Source organism: Mastomys coucha, unplaced genomic scaffold (assembly GCF_008632895.1).
Source record: "Mastomys coucha isolate ucsf_1 unplaced genomic scaffold, UCSF_Mcou_1 pScaffold22, whole genome shotgun sequence".
Taxonomy (NCBI): Eukaryota; Metazoa; Chordata; class Mammalia; order Rodentia; family Muridae; genus Mastomys; species Mastomys coucha.
Genome location: NW_022196905.1, coordinates 23,536,677 through 23,558,651, shown reverse-complemented (window position 1 = coordinate 23,558,651; position 21,975 = coordinate 23,536,677). Strand labels below are relative to the sequence as shown.

The following is a 21,975-nucleotide window of genomic DNA, read 5'->3' as shown; positions in this document are numbered from 1 at the left end:
GCTGGGTCAGAAACATTCCTTTATGTAATTCTCCCTTTTGCATGTGTGTCTCAAGACCAGCCTCATATACAAGAGGCTGAGTTATTTAAATGGTATTCCGGCAGAGGGCGCCAAATCATCAGTAATGTCTCTGAGGTAGTCTGAGGCAGATGGGAGAAGAAACTGAAATCTCTGATGCTCCTTGAGTATGTGTGCAGTGTGTGTGTGTATGTCTGTGTGTGTGGTGTGATATGTGTCGTTAGTATACCTGTGTGTGATTTGTATATGTGTCTTGTATGTGTGTGTGTGCATGATGTGTATGTGTACTGTATGCGTGTGCTTGTGTGTATTATATGTACATGTATATGTGTATTGTATATGTATGTATTATATTATGTGTACATATATGTGTGCTATACGTGCACTGTGTAAGTGTGCATGTGTGTGTATGTGTGTGTGTGTGTGCATGCACATGTGCCTGTGTGTGCAGCTATATGGCAAAGTGTCCAATTCAGGGAGAGGGCCTGGCAAGATGCTGTGCTTTTCTGTCAGGTGGAAATGGGGTGCTATCTGATCACAGTGTCCTCTTAGAAGCTGAGTGTGGATCTTCTGCCCGTCGCCATGGCTGTTTACAAACTGGTCCTGATGCGGCATGGTGAGAGTGCCTGGAACCTGGAGAACCGCTTCAGCGGCTGGTATGATGCCACACCGACCTGAGTTGGGCCGGCCACAAGGAGGCTAAGCGCAGCGGGCAGGCGTTGGGAGATGCTGGCTATGAATTTAACATCTGCTTCACCTCTGTGCAGAAGAGAGCAATCCGGACCCTCTGGACAGTCCTGGATGACACTGACCAGATGTGGTTGCCAGTGGTCCGGACTTGGCGCCTCAGTGAGCGACACTATGGGGGGTCTAATAGGTCTCAGTAAAGCAGAAACTGCTGCTAGGCATAGTGAGGCACAGGTAAAGATCTGGAGATGATCTTACGATGTTCCACCGCCTCCCATAGAGCCTGACCATCCCTTCTACAACAACATCAGCAAGGATCGCAGGTACGCAGACCTTACTGAGGACCAGCTCCCCTCCTGTGAGAGCCCGAAGACACTATTGCCAGAGCACTGCCCTTTTGGAATGAAGAACTTGTCCCCAGATCAAGGAAGGGAAAAGGATCTTGATTGCTGCTCACGGCAACAGCCTTTGGGGCATCGTCAAGCATCTGGAGGGTCTCTCAGGCCATCATGGAGCTGAACCTGCCCACGGGCATTCCCATTGTCTATGAATTGGACAAGAACTTGAAGCTCATCAAGCCCATGCAGTTCCTGGGAGATGAGGAGACCGTTCGCAAAGCCATGGAAGCTGTGGCTGCTCAGGGCAAGGTGAAGAAGTGAAGGCGAGGAGGCAGACTCCTACCCCAACGCTCTCCCTGCCTGCTCCTGCCTCCTGCACCCTCCCTAGCACCTGCCACACTGACTACGTCTTTAGGATCTTAGGTTTAAGCTGGAGATGAGGACCTGTGGCTCCCATCTTCATTTTAGAATCTAGTCAGAGTAACACCTTTGTGGGTGCAGGTTCTTGGTACACATCCAGGGATGGCTCCCTGTGCCAGGAGAGTTGAGAGATAGTAATTGTAGTTTTTTAGTTTTTTGTTTACTGAGGGTCTGCTTAGGAAGAAGTCAGGGAGAACTGTGCTGTGGTATGACCAGTGAGGAGAAGCTGCCGTCCAGTTTTGTCCCTGGAGCCTGTCCTGCACTCTTCCTGCAGTTAGGTAACTGGGGCATAGTCATTCCAGTGGAGAGTGAAAGTAACCTCATGGTGATTTTAACCCTACTTTCTCTCTGACCCTAAAGGAGCTGCTGGCCCTAGAAGGTTGGGATTAATCTTGTCAAGTCTATGTGTTACATTTACTTTTACAAAAATAAAGTATATATACATATATCAGCACAGAAAACTCTGAGGTTGCTAGTTGAAACAGTCCCTTGTGGTCACCAGAAAACAAGCCATTCCTCGTATTAGATGGGATAAATTCCTTGTTTATCCCCTTGTTCCTCTTGCTGTGTTTGGATCCCTTGCCTTGTTTTATAGAGGTGAAGTGCCCCTTGATCATGTCCAAGTTTTTGTTTTTCACTGTCTGAATCATGTTCCAGCTGCTTGACCCTACTGTGTGGGTTCAGAAAACAATTAAGTCTCTTTCCAGATCAGTATAATAAAGGAGTGATGTGTGATTAAAAAAAAAAGAGAGAGAAGTTGAGTGTGGAGGAGAACATCCTCAAACATTTAAGAGGAAGATTAGTTGACTGGCCACAGTGACTTGAATTGGGAAGTTGGTCTAAAGGCTTGTGAATGATAGTGGGTAAGAGAACCCTAGAGCACAAGATGCAGGCACAGGAGGGCTCAGCCTAATGACTCCGAGGATATAAATACATGCACACATGTATGGGAGGAGTGGCCATTCCTGTAGTAGATGGAAACAGCTAGGGTCAACAGCTGGACTCCTTGGTGACCTCACTGGGGGGCTGAGAGGTGTATGAGGAATGCAGTAGCCACTGTGGGAACTCCTGTCCCAGGGTGGCTCCAGGAGTTCCTTGCCTAATGTTCCAGAGCTCATTGATGCTGCAGATGGCCAGTATTCCTGACACGTACAGGGTATTCAGCCCATGGACATTCTGACTTTAGGCACCAGCCAAGGGGTCTTGCTCCAGCCCCCATCCTTCACCTCCCCAAGCCTGCTCTTCTGCCAAGACAACCCCTCTTTATCTCTAGTGCATTCATCACCTCACCTGCAAAAACCCCAGGGCAGGGGAATTTGTCCTGCCTTAGAGTGTGGGCAAGGTTAAGCCCTACACTTAACCATGTTCCTATTGGATCTGGACCATCAGGTAAGCTCTGTACCCTAGGGATGCCATATACAGCTTGGGTATTTTCCCTATGCCAGCCCTACCAAGTGCTGAGCGAGAAAATGAGGGCTCCAAGTTATTAAGTCTTAGCCTAGGCCTCTTCAAGACTGACTGCTGCTGAATCTGAGGGGTCACGGCCATCAGAGATGCCTGGTTCAGGATGGGGGTCAGGATACTGTGGAAGAACAATGGGAGTCTGTGACAACCATGGATCCCCTGGCATGTCCCCAGATGCTTCTCCACAGCGGTTGCTGTCTTCTGAGAGGAAATTCCGTCTCCCAGTTCTGTATCCTTATGGTCACAGGATCTCTGTGGGCAGACTGCCAAAAGCAGCCTGGCTCTGACTGTCTCTGGCTCACGCTGGCCTGGGTAGCTTGCTTGACACTGCTGGGGCTCTAGAGGTCAGTCTCTGGGCATTATGTAGACTAGAGAGCAGGAGCTGGACAGGTAGGGAGGGAGGACCAGGTGATTCCGAGTGGAGGAGACAGTTCTGTGCAGATGGGCCACATATGCAGCCTAGCCAGGACATGGGACTGGGAGGGAGAAGAATGGGAAGGACAAGTGGCCCCTACGTCAGGAAGGCTGAATGGTGGTTGTGTCACTGACCTCTCTTTGGCACTGTCCCTTCTCACAACCTGTAGTAGTAGACCCTGTCGCTGGGAGGCCATGGGCTGAGAAGGAAGGTGAAGGCTCGGCTTTGTTGTTGTTGTAGCAAGCCCAGTCTTCCTAGGCTTTCTCTGCTAGCTGGCTTTTAAAAATGCTATTTTTTTTAGTCTTTAAGATTTATTGAGTTTATGTGTATGGGTGTGCACAATTGTATGCGGCACCCTCAGGGGCCAGAATGAACTGGGTCCTATGGAGCTGGAGTTACAGATGACCATGAGCTACCTCCACTACCTGTGGGGACCAAAGCCAGGTCCTCTGTAAGTGCCCTTAACCACTGTGACATCTCTTCAGCCCTAAATTAGCCACAGGTTTTTGTTTGTTAATTTGCTTGTTAGTTTTTGTTTTTAAAATTTCAAACACTCTCTCCCTTGAATCAATTCTTGCTTCGACCTGAATTTTCTCTGAGAAAATTCACAGAAAGTTGTAGTGAGCCTTTCTAGGTCATGAAAGGCTAAGCCTTTCTAGGTCATGAAAGGCTAGCTGGGCTGAGTGATGGGGTGTGGGAGACAGGAGTGCTCTCAGACCAGCATGTGCTCTCTGGAGGGACAATAAGCTTCAGAGGACAAAGTGTTCTGCTTTTCTCTTTCTGAGGAGTGGTCCTAACATTCGGAACAGGAAGGTGTCCATTTTGGATAAGTGACCTATGGTGGGAGAAATTGAGGCCTTTTCTCTTCTTCCTACTTGACACTTCCAGAAGCCAGGTCCTTGAAGAACCCACTCACTGACCTGCTTGCCCTCAGTTTGCTTCAGACTTAGCCATTTGTGTTTGCATGTGTGCACACCTAAGCTCCCCTCCCCACTGCCTTAGTCTGGTAGGATGCACTCCCCATCTTCCATCTGCTCAGCAACCCATTTCATGTCCTTCTCTGTCCCTTGGAGACAGGGCTCTCACACTTGTCTCTGCTTAAATGTATGTGCCTGTCTTATAGGGGTCCCACAGGAACCTGCAAAGATGAGCCCCGGATTTCTTCGAGTTCAACCTCTTGTCTGTCTTCTGCCTTGCTCCCCTCTATCAACCTGTACTACTTCCCTTCATTTCCCCAGCTGGCTTCCCAGTTTGACGCTAAGGTCTGTATCCAGTTCATCCCCAGCCAAAACTGCAGTCTTCCGGTCAGACCCCTTTCCTAGTCCCGCCACGCTGGATTGGCTCTCCCACCTGACAGCACTTCCCCTTCCTCTGTTCCAGTCCAGATCCCAACGCGACCTCCAGCCCCACCTCCTGTCCCCACCACCTGCCCCTCCAGAGAAAAGCTGAGAATTCTAGGCAACCAAGAGAGTCAGGGGTGGGGTGGGGGCGTGGCTAGGTTGGGGCTCTCCGAGGCCCCGCCCTGGCCCCGCCCCATGCCTCTTACCTCTGCGTGTTGCTGCAAGCCGGGTGCATCTTCGTTGGCCATGGAGACCCCAGCAAGGCGGCTGCACCTTCTCCCTCTGTTGCTGCTGCTTTGTGGTAAGAAGACATTTGGGTCGGGGCACTCTATCTCCTCGGGGCCTTGGGACCCACGTGGACTCTCTCCTTCCCGCGTCGAGCCTAGACTGCGCTCTCCTTTTTACTAGAGTTTGGAAAGGACGCAGGCACGCTCCAGCGCATCCTGCAGGTTTTGTGGAGGGTCTTCATAACTCCTCCAACCTTAGAGGAGCCGAGGGAAAAGGCTTTGGGCTGCAAGAGATGCACAGGGTTCTCTGCGGGACTGCGATGTCCTGAAGTCTAGGGAAGGGTCTTTGGTGAGGTAGTGAGCTTCCCATCCTGCCATGGGTACATGGCACACAGGTGCAGGTGGCTAGAATCCTTTTCCAGTGAGAAAATGGACTCAGGGAGAAGCATTGCTCTCACAAGATAGAAATGGGATAAATATTAAGCTTGTTTTGAAAGGGGTATGAAGGGCATAAAGTTAGAAGGGAGACATATTAAGGGAGCCTGAGGGAGCTTAATGGGGCGGGGGTGGGGTGGAGTAGGAGTGAATATGCTCAAAAATACGTTGTATACATATATAAAAATTTCAAAGAATAAAAATATTAAAAAAGAAATACTATGAAAGAAAAAAAAGAAATATCTTACTGAAGAAGTTACCCAAGGATAAACAAGAGGATACATGTATGTGTATTTGTATATGCGACACACGCACACGTATGTGTATATGCTTGTGTACACACGTGTATGCATGTATCTGTGCCTCTGAGTGTGCATGATTGTGTCTGTGTGCCTGTGTGGGCATGCGTGTGCATGTGTGTGCCTGTGGGAGGGTTTGATGGGAGAGAGCTTGCTGGGCAGAGCAGTGCCTGGCCAGAACTGGGAGGGAAGGTGTTGACAGGAGGGGCTGGGGAGCGGGGCTCTGTCCTCTAGGGCCACAGCACCTGAGTCCCTTAGGATGTCTTCCTTACTCTTCTGTTCACTCTCCTTGGCTGTAAGATGCAGTTGGACCTGTTTGCAGTGTCTTTCTCAGTGTTGATGACCTTGGGATGCTGTCTGGGAGTGGGGACAGGAGAGCCATCGTTTCCAAACAATAAAGGTCTGGACCTGTGGGGCTTCTGTGAAATTCTAAAGTACTCTACAGGGATACTCGGAAGCTACTCAGGGCCCTGTGGTGAGGAGTCCAGCAGGTATCCACCTATTGGCTCTTAGCCTCAGTTTCCCTATTACAACATGAGTGCAGCTGTGGAGTGCTGCTGTGTTAACTGGCTTGAGTCAGTTGAGTTTGGGCCACTCACTCTGCTGTGGAGCCAAAACACTCATGGAAAAGCAGAAGATGTTCCTGGTACATGTGTTCTTACTACCGTGAGTGAGAGCACCTCCGGGATCTGTGTGTGCACGCATGTGTGTGTATGCGTGTGTGTGCATCTGTGAATGTGAACATGGTGCCCCAATTTTTATCACAAGTTATAGTAATGTGCTCTGCCACTGTGTCGTCTGTCACACTCATCTTGAGCTGAGTAAGTGGCAAGCAATGCTGGAGACTATGTTTGTTAAACATACTCCATTTTAGTACTGGAGCTGCCTTGGAGATCATTTGGCCCATTTCCCACATGGGAATTCAGGTGAAGGGAGAGGACTGCCCTGAATGTAGGCACAGGGTACAGAACAGCCTAGAGACCACAGCCCCCAAGGCCAGCCACCCATGGCCTTTGCACCCCAGAGCACCCCAAATGAGGTTGTACTCATTTCCACAGAAGATGAAAACACCCAGTTTCATTTCCAGATGACTAACGACAAAGGGCCGTTCTCTAGGAAATGCATCTGTCCGGCTGTTTATCATCTCTCGGCATCTGGAAGTCACTGAGACAAAAGGCACACAGGGCTGAGTGTTCTTTGTTTCGGAACGGAACCATCCAGAATGGGTTTCTACTTTGATTCAGTTCCTGAGAACTTTACAGATCAGCCAGTAGCTTGGGTGGTGGTGACCCACTTTCATGGCGTCCCAGCGGTCAGGGTCTTTACTCAAGATTGCTGTTATTTTGGGTGGGTTTTGGGGTGGTGCTGGAAGCCCTTTTAGCTTCGTATGCATCTGAAATGGTGACAGATTGGGGTCCCCTGGGAGGGCACTGCCTGTGACCCTGTACCTGTCTAGGGTGGGCCCAGGACATTTTTGAAACACTCCTGATCAGGGCAGGGAAGTCAGCAGGTCTGCTTGAAGGTAGCACTCAGTCCTTGATGGCACCTCACATCTGCATGGGACAGACTCTTGCTGTGTCACGCCCTGAGGGGTTCAGGGGTAAACACAGCTTCCGGCAACAGGCAAAGATTCTAGCGTTCACAGTAATTCTGGGGCTACTTGGAGATACTGGGATTTTTTCAGAGATCCGGGGCATGTGGGGTGTATGTAGATTCTGGAGCATGTGAACATTATGGGGGCACAGACGGTTGTAGGGCACACAGAGGTTTTGGTGGTGTGGAATTTCTAGGGCACATGGAAGTTCTGGGGTATATAAAGCTTCTGGGGCACATTTGAAACACTGGAGAATGTGAAAAATGGGGTACACAGGGATTTAAGGCAGAGCTGGGAGGCAGATGTGTGGTGAGAGACTCCCCACCCCTTGTTCTTTGGTTGTTGGGTTCACTTGACTGAGGGTGGTAAAGTCATAGAAGAAGGGCTGAACAGGTCTGTTTTGACCAGACAGTGTGTGTGTGTGTGTGTGTGTGTGTGTGTGTGTGTGTGTGTGATGGAGGGGAGGAAATCTGACATCTTTCATCTGCCTCCTATGTTTCTTATTCTTTCTGATGTCCAGGGTGAAGAGAAAAAAAACAAAGAGGGAGAGGGAAGATGATCAAGGGGCAGAATAGAAAAGGAGGTGGGAGAGGGGGAGAGGAGAGGAAGCCTTGGGGGTCTGGCAGCTGGCCTGCAGGGCAGGCCGAGGGGGCTGTTTTAGGCCCAGGTCTAGGAGGGTGAGAGTGGAACTGTGGGTCACCAGAGTGTGTGACTGGTGGGGCTTACCTGACTGACATCTGTTCAGATGTTAGGTGGAGGTCAGTACCTATGCTAGGGTACTGAGAGGATCCCAGCAGGGACTGACAAGACCAGATCTGGGAATGAAGAGATGGTAAGCATCGAGTGACTTTCAGAGCCCAGAGTGGGGAGATGCAGCATGTTTATGGAACAAGGAGGCCTGTGGGAGAAAGGAACGTAGTGTGTCTTCACCGTCATCTGCCTGCATACAGTCCCTAAGGGACTATCCCAGCATGAACCAGGGCCTCCTTTCCACCTCTGTCCTATCAGGTGTGGCAAGTGCTGCTGAGCAGGGGACAGCTGGCACCTTAGATGCCCCTAGCTCAGATGCTCACTCTGTGTTTGGTCATGGGTAAGCAACTTTACTTCAGGGGCTTGGCCTTCCTAATGGCCATGTAACTGGAGTGAGCAAGAAGAATGATGCTTTCTTGAGACTGACTGAGAGAGGAAGGTGAGGAGTTGGGCACTGAAGTGGGGAACGGGCCCTTGGCCCCGAGACATTGAGGCTCAGTGGTCAAGTGTGTCAAGGCCTAAGTGATTGGGCAGGGCTGTTGCTCTCTGCTGACTTACGCCTTACACCTGCATCATGGTCCTCAGACCTGTAGATGGCGCGTCTTCTGGGGTTTATCAGAGGATAAAGTCTGATCTAAGTATATTGGTGGAGAATGAGCTCTGCATGAGGCCTGCACACCGGAATGTACATGCATTCTCTCTTGTTCATTTTTTAGCCTGCTGTGTGTATTACAGTAGACACTTTAGGGATTTTAACAAACAGGGACCCTCCAGTCCACATCTCACCCATTCAGTAGGCCCAAGCTGTGGCCTGGGTGGGTTTAGTGTGCCGCTCAGTCAACTGTCCTGTTCTATTTCATGTGTTACCCTCAGAGATAGAACTATCTAGAAGGATTGGGCTTAGAACTCTTAGATTTTATGCTTTTGAGTGGGCTTCCATCAGACTGACCTGTTCTGATTGCCAATTGATGTAGGAGGCTCTAGCCCATGATGAGCTGTACTACCCTTGGGTAAGTGGGCCTGGGTTGTATGAGCGAGGCTGCTAGCCAGCAGCGGAAGCAAGCCATGAGCAGCTTTCCTCCATGGTTTCTGCCTCCAGCTTCCTTCCGGCCATCCCCTCCCCGATGATGAACCAGTGAGCTAAATTGAACCGTTTCCCCCTCTAAGTTGGTTTTGGATGGCGATTACCACAGCAACAGACCAGCAAACTAGGACACCTTGTGTAATTTTTCCCTTTGAAGTACTTCAGAGCCTAGAGGTAGGTTAAAGTAGAACTTGGCGTCAGCACCCAGAGATGCACAGAGAAGACAGCCATGTGGGGGAGCAGTCTGCAGCCTTGGGGCCCTGAGGGCGACTGAGGCTGGGAGCAGCGGAGTCTGTGGCAGCAGGGACTAGGAAACTGGGTCCCAGGGGTCAACAGTCTTTCTTTTTTCTTTTGCCTTTTATTTAGACAGGGTTTCTCTGTGTAGTCTTGGTTTTCCTAGAACTTGCTCTGTAGACCAGGCTGGCCTCAAATTCACAGAGCTCAGCTTTCTTCTGTTTCTGGAGTGTTTGTATTAAAGGTGTGTGCCACCATCACCTGGCTCAGATCTCAAAGGAGGTTGTTTTCATACCCATCTATGAAAACATCAGAATTTTCTAAATCTTGATTTATTTATTTTTTCAAATTCTGTTTCTGGGGCCAGAGAGATGGCTCAGAAGTTAAAAATTCAGAGAGCTTCTTGCTCCTCTAGAGGACCTGAATTACACTCTCAGCTCTCACATGGGAGCAGCTCAAAAATCCCTGGAGATTGGCTTTAGAGGATCCAAGACCTGGCCGCTGAGGGCACCTAAACACATGTAGCATATGCTCATATAGACATTTCACATGACCATAAGGAAAAATAAAATAAAATCTTTATATAAATCTATTTCCTCTTTATTTTTATTTTATTTTATTTTATTTTATTTTATTATTTATTTATTTTTGGTTTTCCGAGACAGGGTTTCTCTGTGTAGCCCTGGCTGTCCTGGAACTCACTCTGTAGACCAGGCTGGCCTCAAACTCAGAAATCTCCTGCCTCTGCTTCCCAAGTGCTGGGATTAAAGCATGCGCCACCACCGCCCGGCCTATTTCTTCTTTAAATTATTAAGAGAAAAGCATCAGATTCCTGCCCCTCTTCAGTTTTGGTATGTGCATCTTGATGCTATTGGTAGAAAGATAATGCTTCGGACTGCTGAATCCTCTTGTTGAATTGAGCCTTTATTGTGTCTTAGCTCGGCTTCTGTTGCTGTGATCAAACACTCTGACCAAAAAGCATTCCGGGTGAGAAGGGTTTATATACTTGTCCCTATCATGAGGGGAAGTCAAGGCAAGACCTCAAGGCAGGAATCTGGAGGCGGGAACTGAGGCAGAGACCATGGAAGGATGCTGCCTACTGGCCGCTTGCTCAGCTTGCTTTCTTATGGGCAGGACCACCTCCTGCCCAGGGTTGGCATCGTCCACAGTGGGCTGAGCCCTCCCACATCAATCAAGAAAATGCCCCCCCCCACTTGCTTGGACATCAATCTGATGGAGACATTTCCTCTTCCCAGGTGACCTTGGCTTGTGTCAAGTTGACAAAATTCAACCACAGTGCTTGTTAAAGGTCTTCTTTATCTCTGGAGATACATTTTGTTGCAAAGTATCCCTTGTCCAATAGAACTTCTGGAACAGGAATTATGGTGGATTGTGAGCTACCATGTGGGTATTGGGAATTGAACCCAGGTCCTCTGGAAGAACAGCCAGTGCTTTTCACTACTAAGCCATCTCTTCAGCTCTCTACTCTGTCTTGGTTAGACTGATTGGCCAGCAATAGCCAGAAACTCACCTTTCCCAGCTGTTGTGCCAGGGTCACAGGTGCATAAGACCATACCCCCCACTTTGTTTCTTCCTTTTTTCCCTTCATTTGTTCTTTGAGATAGGCTCCTTGTATATAGCTCCGGCTGTCCTGGAACTCATTATGTAGTCCAGGTTGTCCTTGAACTCACAGATCTCCCAAGTGCTGGGATCAAAGACATGTGTCATTTCACCTGGCTTCCCATGCCAGGCTTTAGTGGGTGCTGAGGATTCAAAATCAGATTCTCATGTTTGCATGACAGATGCTCTGCCAGCTGAGCCATCGTCCCTTTCCTACATTACCCTGCCCCTCTTTGCTGTGTGCTCACAGGTCCATATGGAGGTCAGAGGTTAATGTTGAGTGTCTCTCTTGGTTGCTTCTCTCTCTGAGACTGACTGGCTGCCAACGCTGAGGGAATCTTCCTGCGTCCACATCCCCAATTCTGGGCGTATAGGCACATGTCCCTGTGATGCTTTTTTAAAAAAATTAAAAAAGAAGCCTGGTCTACAGAGTGAGTTCCAGAACAGCCAGGACGACATAGAGAAACCTTGTCTCAAAAAACCAAAAAAAAAAAAAAAAGTTAAAAAAGATTTATCTTATTTCTAAAATTGTATAAATGTATGTGTGTGTGTGTGTGTGTGTGTGTGTGTGTGTGTGTGCAGGTGCCTGACGAGGCCACTGGACTCCCTGGAGCTGGAGTTACGGGCAGTCATGAGCTGCCAGAGCTAGGTGCTGAGAACTGAGCTCCAGTCCTCTGCAAGAGCAGCATGTGATTCTACCTGTTGAGGTGTTGAGTCATATCTCCAGTCACTTGCTTAAAAAAAAAAGACCAAAGAACCCATTGGTGCTGATGGTCTGAGGTTTGGAACTGGTCTTCAGGCTGGCCTTCCAAGTACTGAGATTCTAGCCAATGCCCAGCCACCCCTAACTGCCACTTGGCTGAACGTTAAGGTCAGTTTATTAGTTACTCCAGGGGACTTGTGTGATCTTTATAGACTTAGGGTTCTCGAGAGGAATGAAGCTGATTGGATGAATAAATACTAAATAGAGGTTTTATTAGACTGGCAGTAGGATAAGGACTGGGCACTCCAACGGTTGATGACATCATACTGAAGATGCTGAGAACCCGGCAGATGCTCCATCTGTGAGGTTAGACACCCTGGCACTCCCAATCTGGCAGTGGATGATTGCTGGAGAGCCATTGGTTTTCAGTTCATGTTAAAGGCTGAAGAATCTGAGTTCTGATGGTAGCAAAGGGTGGCGGACGCAGTGACAACAGTGATACGACAGAAAACTCAGCCAGTGGGAAGCAAAAGAAAGCAGGCAAAGGGCTCCCCCCTAGGATTTTCTTTTTTATATCTGGTCTCCTATCTGAAGGTGCTGCCCATATCTAAGATGGGTGTTCTTGTTTCAATTAACAGAATCAAGAAAATCCATCACAAGTGTGTCAGAGGCTTTCTAAGAGATGAGTCTAGAACTTGTCAAGTTGAAGTCAGTAGTAACCACGACAGTATTGACATCCTAGTATTAAATATGTCAATTGATGAACATGGGCTAACTTTCCATGTATATAGATCTAGGTTTTATAGTTTTCAGAGTACAGATTTTGACCTTGATTGGTGTCTTAGTTAGGGTTTTACTGCTGTGAACAGATACCATGACCAAGGCAACATTATAAGAACAACAACATTTAGTTAGAGCTGACTTACAGGTTCAGAGGTTTAGTTCATTGTAGCATGAGCATGGTAGCATCTAGGCAAGCATGGTGCAGGCAGAGCTGAGAGTTCTACATCTTCATCTGAAGGCTGCTGGCAGAATACTGACTTCCAGGCAGCTAGGATTAGGGTCCCATACTCACCCACAGTGACACACCTATTCCAACAAGGCCACATCTACTCCAACAGGGCCACACTTTCTAATAGTGCCATTCCTTGGGCCTAGCATATGCAAACTATCACAATTGGTAAATTGAATACCAAGAATTTAATTCTTTTTTACTATATTATTATCAAATTTATTTCTTTTATTTTTGGATGTTTATTAATACTTTAAAAAGACTTATTATTTTTATATGTATGAGTGTTTTGCCTGTATGTGTGTATGTATGTGCACCACATTATGCATGTCTGACTCCCAGAAAGGCCAGGAAAGGGTGTGTGGATCTCCAGGACCTGGGGTTACAGATGGTTACCTCTGTAAAAGCAGCCAGTGCTCCTGGCCACTGAGCCATCTCTCCAGCTCAGTATAACATCGGTCATGTCTTGATTTGTCTCTGTTTCTTTTTAGAGCTTGTAGAGTCATGCTTTCAGTGCTTGTGTGGCTCCTTTGGAGCTATGTGCATGGAAGACCATCGCTTTCAAAGTTCAGGTAATATCTGGTCTTCCTTTCCAATTTGGATCTTTTGTTTCTTTCCTGCCAACTGCTGTGGTTTGAATCTCCAGCTCTGGGTTGAATAGAAGTGCTAAAAGCAGGCATCCTTGTCTTTTCCAGGTCTCAGGAGAGAATATTTCAGCCTTTTAACCCTGAGGGTGGTATTAACTCTGAGATTTTCCTACATAGCCTTGAATGTATTAAGGATGTTGCATTCTCTTTCAGATTGTGTGTGTGTGTGTGTGTGTGTGTGTGTGTGTGTGTGTATTTTTCAAATGCTTTTTCTGAGCTGCACGGTCCCCTCATTCTCCCTTCTGCATGGTACACTACACTGGTTTCTGTATGCTGAACAATCTTTGCATTTTTAGGAAGACTCCCCTTGGCCATGGTGTGTATTCGTTTTTGATGTTGTTGAACTCGCATGGCTGGTGTTTAGTGGTTTTTTTTTTTTTTTTTTCATCTATATGCCTAAGAGTTATCACTTTCTTCTTAGGAATGACTTTGGCTCCAAGATAAAAATGACCTCACAGGATGAGTAAGAAAGCAGAGAAGTCCGGATTTCCTGTTCTGTTATCTGAAGAGATGTGAATGATTTCTGTTGATTCTTTAGACACTTGGTGGAATTTGCCAGTTCAGCCTTCTGGGCCTGGGGTTATTTTTATAGAAGGTTTTAGTTACTCAGTCCCACTACATACTGTGATTCTTTTCAAAGTTCCCATTCCTTCTTGAGTGAATTTCAGTCATTTATATCTTTAATTGTGCCCTGTAGCTGTCACTGAGAATCAGAAACCAAGTGACCAGACACAGTGGGGGTTTCTCTTAACAGTTCTAACCCCGATGGGGACATGTTCTTTTATTGCCTCTGCCTGGCTTCTGGTGGCCCCGAGGTGATGGCGCTATTCTGACCTCTGACTCCGCCTTCATATGACTGACTTCTCTCAGTGTGATTCCACGGGATCTCACATCACTTCCCCTCTGTGTGTTTGTCCCTGTGAGCCAGTGTCTCTTTTTGTGAGAATACTGCTCACATGAACTGGAGCCCACCCAAGTGGACTCATTATAAGTTGAATGAAAACCTCTGCAAAGATCCTATTTTTTGCTTGGAGCCAGGACTTCAACATATTTTGCTTCCCTCCAGGGGATACATGTCTGGAGGGAAGAAGAAAACTTGCAGAAGTCAGTTCTCTGTCTCTACCACACGGATCTTGGAAACTGAGCTTAGGTTGTTGGCTTGGTGACTAGTGCCTGTACCCCCTGAGCCATCTCAATGGCTCTCTTTTTGCTAACCTCCTCAACCTTAATGGCTCATCAACGGAGCTCTGTTCTTTTGGACACCTCTGGTATGGACCTCTGCTCTGTTCCACATTGTAACCCGTCACCACTGCCACAACTATGGAGATTTCTGTGCCCTTACGGGGGTCTCAGTGTTACTCTCCTGGATACTGAGCTGTCACAGTGACTTGATTCTACCCAAGAAGCCTCTCTGACCTCAGAGCAGACATTGGCAAGGGGACTGTAGCTCCTGGCATCCTTGGTTTTCTTCTCTCACTGTACAGCCTCTTCCTGACCTGCAAGCTCAGTGGTGAACCAATATTACTGCCTGGTCATGCTTGTGCGTAGATATTTGCAGAAGTGAGGACTGGGTGGGGAAGGAGTCTGTCTGGACCCATTGCTCAAAATGGACAGAGTTCCTACAGTATACGGCTCAGGGAAAGAGATGGATCTGTTCCTCACAGAGGAAAACTGTAGGCATAGACTGGGAGCTGATGTTGAAAGGAGGATCCTTCCCCTTTGAGGTTGACTGGGGTAGAGTCTCTGTAACCGGGGTGGGGCAAGAGGGACCAGTTTGTGGCTCAGTGTTATGGACTCACTGCTCCAAGATGTAAAGATTTTCCTGAACGTTCTCTCTCTCTCTCTCTCTCTCTCTCTCTCTCTCTCTCTCTCTCTCTCTCTCTCTCTCTCTCTCTCTCTCTCCCCTCTCTCTCTCTCTCCCCTCTCTCTCTGCACACATGTGTACATGTATGTGTTTGTATGTGCATTTGTATGTATGTAAGTATGTGTGTGTACATGTGCACGTGTATATGGAGTCCCAAGGTCCTTGATCACTCTCTGCTTTACTTACTGAGGCGAGTCTATCACTGAAGCCAGAACGTTTCAGTCCCAGCTAGTGTAGCTGGGAACCTGCTGCCCTTGCCTCTTCAGTTTTGGGGTTACAGGTGGCTGCCATGCCTGCTTAGCTTTTTATGGGGGTTCTGGTGATGCCAACTCAGGTCTTCATGCAAGGGCCTTGCCCACCAAGCTCTCTTTCCAGCCCGTGTTCTCTCTTGGGCGTGTGCTGATCTTCTTGGTGGCTCTTTGCACTGAGGCTAACTGTGGGGACATCCGGCTTCCTTGGATGAGGGACCATGTAAGTCTAATGAGGGCTGCCATCATGGTGCACCTTCTCAGAGAGGGCCTAGCTCTGCCTCTGCTCTGGGATGCCTGCCTGAGATCACCTTCTACAGGATGTAACTCGGGGTTTCTATGGATAGATTGAGTTCGTGTGAGTCTAAACTATAAACACACAGGTCATTTTGTACCCGGGGCTTCCCTTACCTTGGCCAGAGCCCAGATGGAGTCACTCCCAGCCTGCCAAGGCTGCAGCTCTTTCTGGCTCATTTCCTACAGAGGGTCTGTGTCCTGAAGACTTTGCACTGTACTTCATCCTGGGCTTCATCTGCCCATGGCATGTCTAGGCTGGGCTGATACTTTGAAGGCAAAAATCAATTGATGGCACAGTGTTCCTTTGGATTTATAATTCCTTGCTCCAAGCTGTATGACTTTAGGTAGGGTTTGTGTGGTGGGTGTCAGAGGCCCCTGGAACTTCTGTGAGGCCAGAGATAACCATTCCCTTCACTGGCTGGTGCTATTTTCTTGCCTTCTGGCCATGCTTAGTATTTACCTTAGAGCTTTGGATGCCTGGACTTATCTTCTTGTTGCTCTAAGCTGTCTGCCCCCTGGACAACTCACATTGACCCGGATAACCCTGTCAGAGCCCACCTATTCCTAAAGCCCTCAGTTTTTGCACCAGGCCCTACTGTGGCCTAGAAGCAGCTCTGGCTGTCCCTTCTCCTACTGCCGTTGTCCAGAGCATGGGTCTTGTGACAGTGGTTGCCTGTCTGCACAGCAAGAACACACCCTGGAGGTCAGATTTTCCGGTCGGCAGGCTTGCCCCATCTAACACCCTGGGCTAAGTTTCTTTCCTTTCAGAGCTTGGATCCTTGTGTTTCCTTCCTGCTTCCAAGATGGCAGGTCACCTGAAATTAGGGGCTAATTCCTTTTTCCATTCCTTCTAAGTACCCAGCACATTTCTCCACACACATGCTCAGGGTCTTTGCTAAACCTCCAAGGGAGGGGGCTGGAGAGATGGCTCGGCAGTTCAGAGCGCTGGCTGCTCTCACGGATGTTCTGTGTCCAGTTCCTGGTAGCCACATGGTGGCTCGCACTCTGTGCCTCCAGTCCCAGCAGTTCTGATACTCATCCAGCCTCTCTGGGCACTGTACACACATGGTACAGAGGCCACAAATGCAGGCAAAATGCCCAAACGCACAAGATAAAAAGAAAGCCTCGACATTGTTTACACTTGTGGGTGAGATGCTTTGTGGTGAGGGCAGACCTCCAAGTTTATGTGCAGACTTGGTGGGACCAGACCTGTGCTACAGCTGGATAAGGGACGGCAGCACACCAAGTGTGTGGCTGTTCTGTTTAAAAGAGAACACAGGGACGGACAGGGGCCAGGCCCTGCGGGGTGATATTTTGAATTCTCAGGTGAGCTAGGCCCTCAGTGTGCAGGTGGACAGGCAAGTGTGAAGGTATAAGAAACCAGGGAAGGGATCAGGAGGCTGGGGATTGCTGCTTTGGGAGAGATGGGCCACTGATACCTGGTTCTAGGGGACTGTCCTGGAGAAATGTGATCATCCTCTGCCCCACTGTCTTTCATGTGTGAGGAAGGTCCAATGCAGAGCCCTGTTCTATTGTTACAGGTTCCTGGGGGCTTTGGAGTGCTCAGAGGGGAGAGGAGAGGGAGCACACATTAGGTCCTGTCTGTCCTACCTCTCCCTTGAGCCCTGATGACACCCAATGTGCTCAGCTGGGTTCGGAGGTCTAGGTTTGGACAGGCACAGAAGGAAGAAGGCATTCTGAGTGTGAGCATTCAGCTTCAGGGCAGCTGGGAGGTCCTTTTGTGTCCTGTTCTCTGGCTTCCAAGAGGTATGGGTCTCTCATGTTCCCTGTGGGGCAGAGGAAGGCATGTGGCATGGCCCTTTACCAGGTGAATGCCAAGGTGGACACCTGACGGCCTTGCCCCTGCTTGCTCTGAAAATTCACTCTTGTCATTCATCTGTCCCTTGTCCCTTACCTGTCCTTGCCCCTCATCTGTCTCTTGTCAATCATATGTCCCTTGTTCCTTATCTGTCCTTGTCCCTCATCTATCCCTTGCCCGTCATCTGTCCCTTGTCATCCACTTATCTGTCCTTGTCCCTCATCTGTCCTTGTCCCTTACCATTCATCTGTCCCTTGTCAGTCACTCATCTATCCCTAGATAGAAGGAGACTATGTGGTCTGAGGCCATCCACAAGGTGAGTCACAGATCCTGGCCTGAGCCTGGTTCCCAGGCTTCCTGTCATAGTCAGGGTGGGCTGGTCTCAGGTTTTTGTCTGTGACTCTCTGACCTCTTGGGGCTTCTCTCTGTGGCCTCCCATCTGAAATCTGGTGGCTCACTGCATCAGGATCTGTTTAGGTCTGAACCCACTGTTTCCTTTAGGTGTTTTAATTAGCAGCTCTCAGTACCCAGTGTGAGCTTGACTGTGCTCTCAGAGTATACATGTATCCATTCATCCCACAAGGTTATGCTAAGTGAGGGAATCGAGCAAGCGTTTGCCACCACCTGCCATAAAACTTAAACATGGCTGCTGTGGGCACAACTCAAGAGCCTGTGGACATTTACCTTGCTTAGAGATGGGAATACTGAGGCTGAGCTCATAATTGGTGTGGCTAAGTCTATCCCATTCCAAGCATGAACTTCTCTCCAGTTTCCTCCAGCCCTTCACTGGCTCCTAGGATACAAAGAACTGGGCCATACACCACATCCCAGGATGTAGACAGCAGGGCTCTATACCTCCCCAACACAACACACTCACATGCACGTGCACACACGGACACACAGAGACAAACACACAGGGACACACACACGGATACACACATCTAGACATAGATAGTAGGCTATAAACCTCCCACCCCTCCCACACTCTCTTCAAGACACAGCAGGGTTGTACACACGAGGACAGAGTTGGTGGAGATCTGTACATCCATCCGCCGAGCCACACAGAGCTGTTTCCATTGGCTACTTGATGGGAGCAGCATAGGAAGTAGTTATGCCAGCTGCAAGCAGGATGGCCGTGCATGGACTGAGCTCTGGAGAGCAAGATGGCCTTGGGTGGTGGGAAGGAAGGCATTCCCGGTCCCCACTAGGAAATGTATGTAGAACGAAGGTGTGAGGTAGAGGGGGTAGTATGTTGAAATCCTGGGTGACAAGCAATGTCGGGCCTGAGGACTCCATGATCTTTCTCATTGCTGTGAACATGAGTCCCCGTGGGGCCTCGGCCTCAGGCCCCCTGAATCCAAGCAGGTTATGTCAGGGCTGGGAGGTCTGTTCCAGCTCAGATCCTTTCTCAGGACTGGTGCTGGCACCGCGAGCCACTGGATTGAGTTGGGGACTCCTGGATATGCCCAGGATCTCTGCCTGCTCCAGCTGACTCTGACCCAGGGCCTCCCTGTGGCGTTCTCTCCTTGGGTCACTGCTGTGGTCAAGTGGAGCATACTTGTTTTACCTCAGACAGGGTTGAGGGTGAACGCTGGCTAGTGATGGCCTATCAGTGGGAGGGGGTGTGCTTACATAAGCAAGGGGTGGGGGCTGTGCTCCTCAGAGTTCCCTGGACATCCCCCTCTCACTGTTGTCCCTTCTAGGTGAGTGTGCCCAAGTATGCGGCTGCAATGAGACAGGAATGCTGGAGAGGTTGCCTCGCTGTGGGAAAGCCTTCGCTGAAATGATGCAGAAGGTGGCTGTCTGGAAGTGGTGCAACCTGTCCGAGTTCATTGTGTGAGTGCCCGGCTGGTCATGGCACTTAGCCATTGTGCTGCTAGCACACGCTTAGCCCCGTCCCTTGGCCCCTCCCATACTTCTGCTCATGGTCCTGGGCACACTCACCCACAGCCTTCCCATAGTCCCCACCCAGCTCTGCCTACACACTGCTCTGGGCCACAGGGCACCTGGGGTCATTTGGCTTAGCCACAGGGAGCTGTGAGTACAGTTGTGGGCAGTTCTTGGGAAACATGGCAGGTCACAGCACATGCCTCTCAACGCACATGGAGATGAGGGGGCCTTTGAAGCAAAAGGTTTTTCCTGGGGTCTTTATGACTCCCTGTCCCAGATACCCTGAGAACCTGGTCATCTCCAGGGCTGCATCAGGATTGAAGCTCAGAGTGGGCTCAGAGTGTGGACAATGGCTCTGGGCCCCCTTGCTTCTGGTTCTTCCCTGTGAAGGTCATAGGTATGTGGTTTTAGGCTTGGAGAATCAACCTAGTGTGAGCAGGAAATCTGGTTGAGTGCCTACCTGGCAGAGTGGACACAGAGGACTTGGGACCCTGCTACTATGCCCCTCCCACCCTTCATCCTAAGTCTCATGCTTCAGATCGCAGTAACATTTTTGAAGCTACTTGTTGGAAGTAGCTCCTTCCTGTTAATGGGCAGGTCCCCACTCATTCCTGGAATAGCACAGGAAGGAGGAGGTGGGTCCCTGTCCTGACCCTGTGGGAGTCTAGGTCAGGATCCTCTTTCTCCTGAGTTTGTCCTTCATCTGAGCAGGCCTAGGGAAGTGCGATCCTGGGCAGAGCTGGTAGCTATGGGCAGACATCCATCTCAGTTTCCTCCAGAGCCTCTTAGGTGACCTCAGCCTGAAAGACCCCACCTCCAGAGGATGCTCGCTGCATCCTGGACTAGCGGGCTACTTGGAAATCCTTATACACAGCAGGCTGAACTCTGGATCCTGGTAGCTGTGGTCCTGGGCTAGCCTACAGAGCCAGTGAAAGTCTGGTAGAGTAAATGAGGCCCACCACAAGAGGTTCTCTGGGAACATTTTCCATATTTGCTCAAATGAGCAGTTGTCTTGTATCCGGTCCGATGGAGCAGAGGGGCAACTTTTCAAGAGCAGAGGCTGGAGCTCATAGGCCTACCTGGCTTGTGAGAGCGGACTGAATTGGTTGAGAGGAAGCTAGCCCTGGCCTCAGGCAGACCCTTTTCTCAGGCCTTCAGCATGTCCCGATGGCGAGGACCCTACAGTCCATGTGGCTGTGGGTTCTGGGTTCCGTGTCTTTTGGGGAAACCTGTATGGTGTTGGGGAGGTTTGCTGAAGAACAGGTATCACAGGCCCTGGGGAGCTTATAGCTTCAAGGGAACTGGTGATGGCCACAGATGTAGGAAAAGGTCACAGGTACCGATGACCCAGTTGGAAGTGACTTCTAAGGCCACAGTTTTGGTAGGTGGCCAAGTGGGACTGAGCCCAGACCATTTCTTACCTGTCTGTCGGGTCCTGGGCCAGGGCAGGTGTGAGGGGTGGCTGTTGGGAGAGCTACACTTTTTCTGCCTCTACAGGTACTATGAAAGCTTTACGAACTGCACCGAGATGGAGACCAACATCGTGGGCTGCTACTGGCCCAACCCGCTTGCCCAGAGCTTCATTACTGGTATCCACAGGCAGTTCTTTTCCAATTGCACCATGGACAGGACCCACTGGGAAGACCCTCCGGATGAAGTACTCATCCCATTGATCGCAGTTCCTGTTGTGCTGACTGTGGCTATGGCTGGCCTGGTGGTGTGGCGCAGCAAGCACACTGACCGGCTGCTGTGAGGGTCCGCTGGATCGAAGGCCAAGCCTGGCAAGCTGGAAGAATGTTGCCCAGAGCTTAGAGAGCTGGAAAACACTGCTTCTATCTGGTCTGCTTTGGCCATAACCCTACCTGGTTATGCCAGAGTCCTCCTGACCATCTGACATGGCTCTTGCTCTCTAGCCTGCTGCCTGGTGGGGTTCAGGCTGCCCATACTAGTGCTTCGCTCTCTCTTGGGCTACTGGAAGGAAGAGACTAATCTCAAGTTCTTGTACCAGGCGTGGGAATCATCTCTTGCTGAGCCCCACTCTCCCCAGGCTCGGTTCCCTACTCTCTAGCTATTTCTTGGCAGAGTCTTGCTCAGCCTCAACCCCAGCCCAGGTCCTGACCCATTTCTAGCCCTGACCCTGACCCCTGCTACACTTGGGCAGAGAGAGCAGGCAAGGTCATCTGGAAGATGTGCAATCCCAAGCTCTTTTGTTTGAGAGACCAAGCGCATCCTTTGTTGGACATGAAGGATAGCCTGGGGACTAGGGAGTGGAGTCATTAGGAGCCACATGTGACCCACCAACCTGCCTGTCTCCTATGTGATCTGTCATGATTGTGTGCCTAGTGTGGGCTGGAGCTGTGGCTTGGTTAGCCCTTCAAAGACACCTACCCTGAAGGCAGAGCATGAACCTCTTCCTTGAGGGGTATTCCTGGGAGTAAGGCATGCTGAGTGTGCTCAAGGGTTCTGTCTGCTGATTCCTGTTCTTTTTGATTAAAGTATCTCCTTTACATGTGGCGTTTCTCATTTTATTTTAGGGTACTCAGGGTTAGTTAGTGGGTCTCTCAGGAGCT

The 21,975-nt window shown here is 49.5% G+C and overlaps 1 protein-coding gene and 1 pseudogene across 2 annotated transcripts; both read left to right on the top strand.

Moving 5' to 3' along the window:
• Positions 1–600: 600 nt before the first annotated feature.
• On the top strand, positions 601–1,394 carry LOC116069283 (annotated as a pseudogene).
• A 3,475-nt stretch (positions 1,395–4,869) lies between these two features.
• Ramp3 (receptor activity modifying protein 3) lies at positions 4,870–21,914 on the top strand. 2 transcript variants are annotated; one of them, XM_031339073.1, is made up of 4 exons: positions 4,885–4,983; positions 13,132–13,212; positions 19,219–19,351; positions 20,903–21,914. In XM_031339073.1, the coding sequence occupies exons 1-4, from the start codon at positions 4,929–4,931 to the stop codon at positions 21,156–21,158; spliced, it is 525 nt and encodes a 174-aa protein (XP_031194933.1). In that variant the 5' UTR covers positions 4,885–4,928; the 3' UTR covers positions 21,159–21,914. The 2 variants fall into 2 exon arrangements, with proteins under 2 accessions (XP_031194934.1, XP_031194933.1); XM_031339074.1 differs by lacking the exon at positions 13,132–13,212 and having other exon boundaries at positions 4,870–4,983.
• The last annotated feature ends 61 nt before the right edge of the window (positions 21,915–21,975 follow it).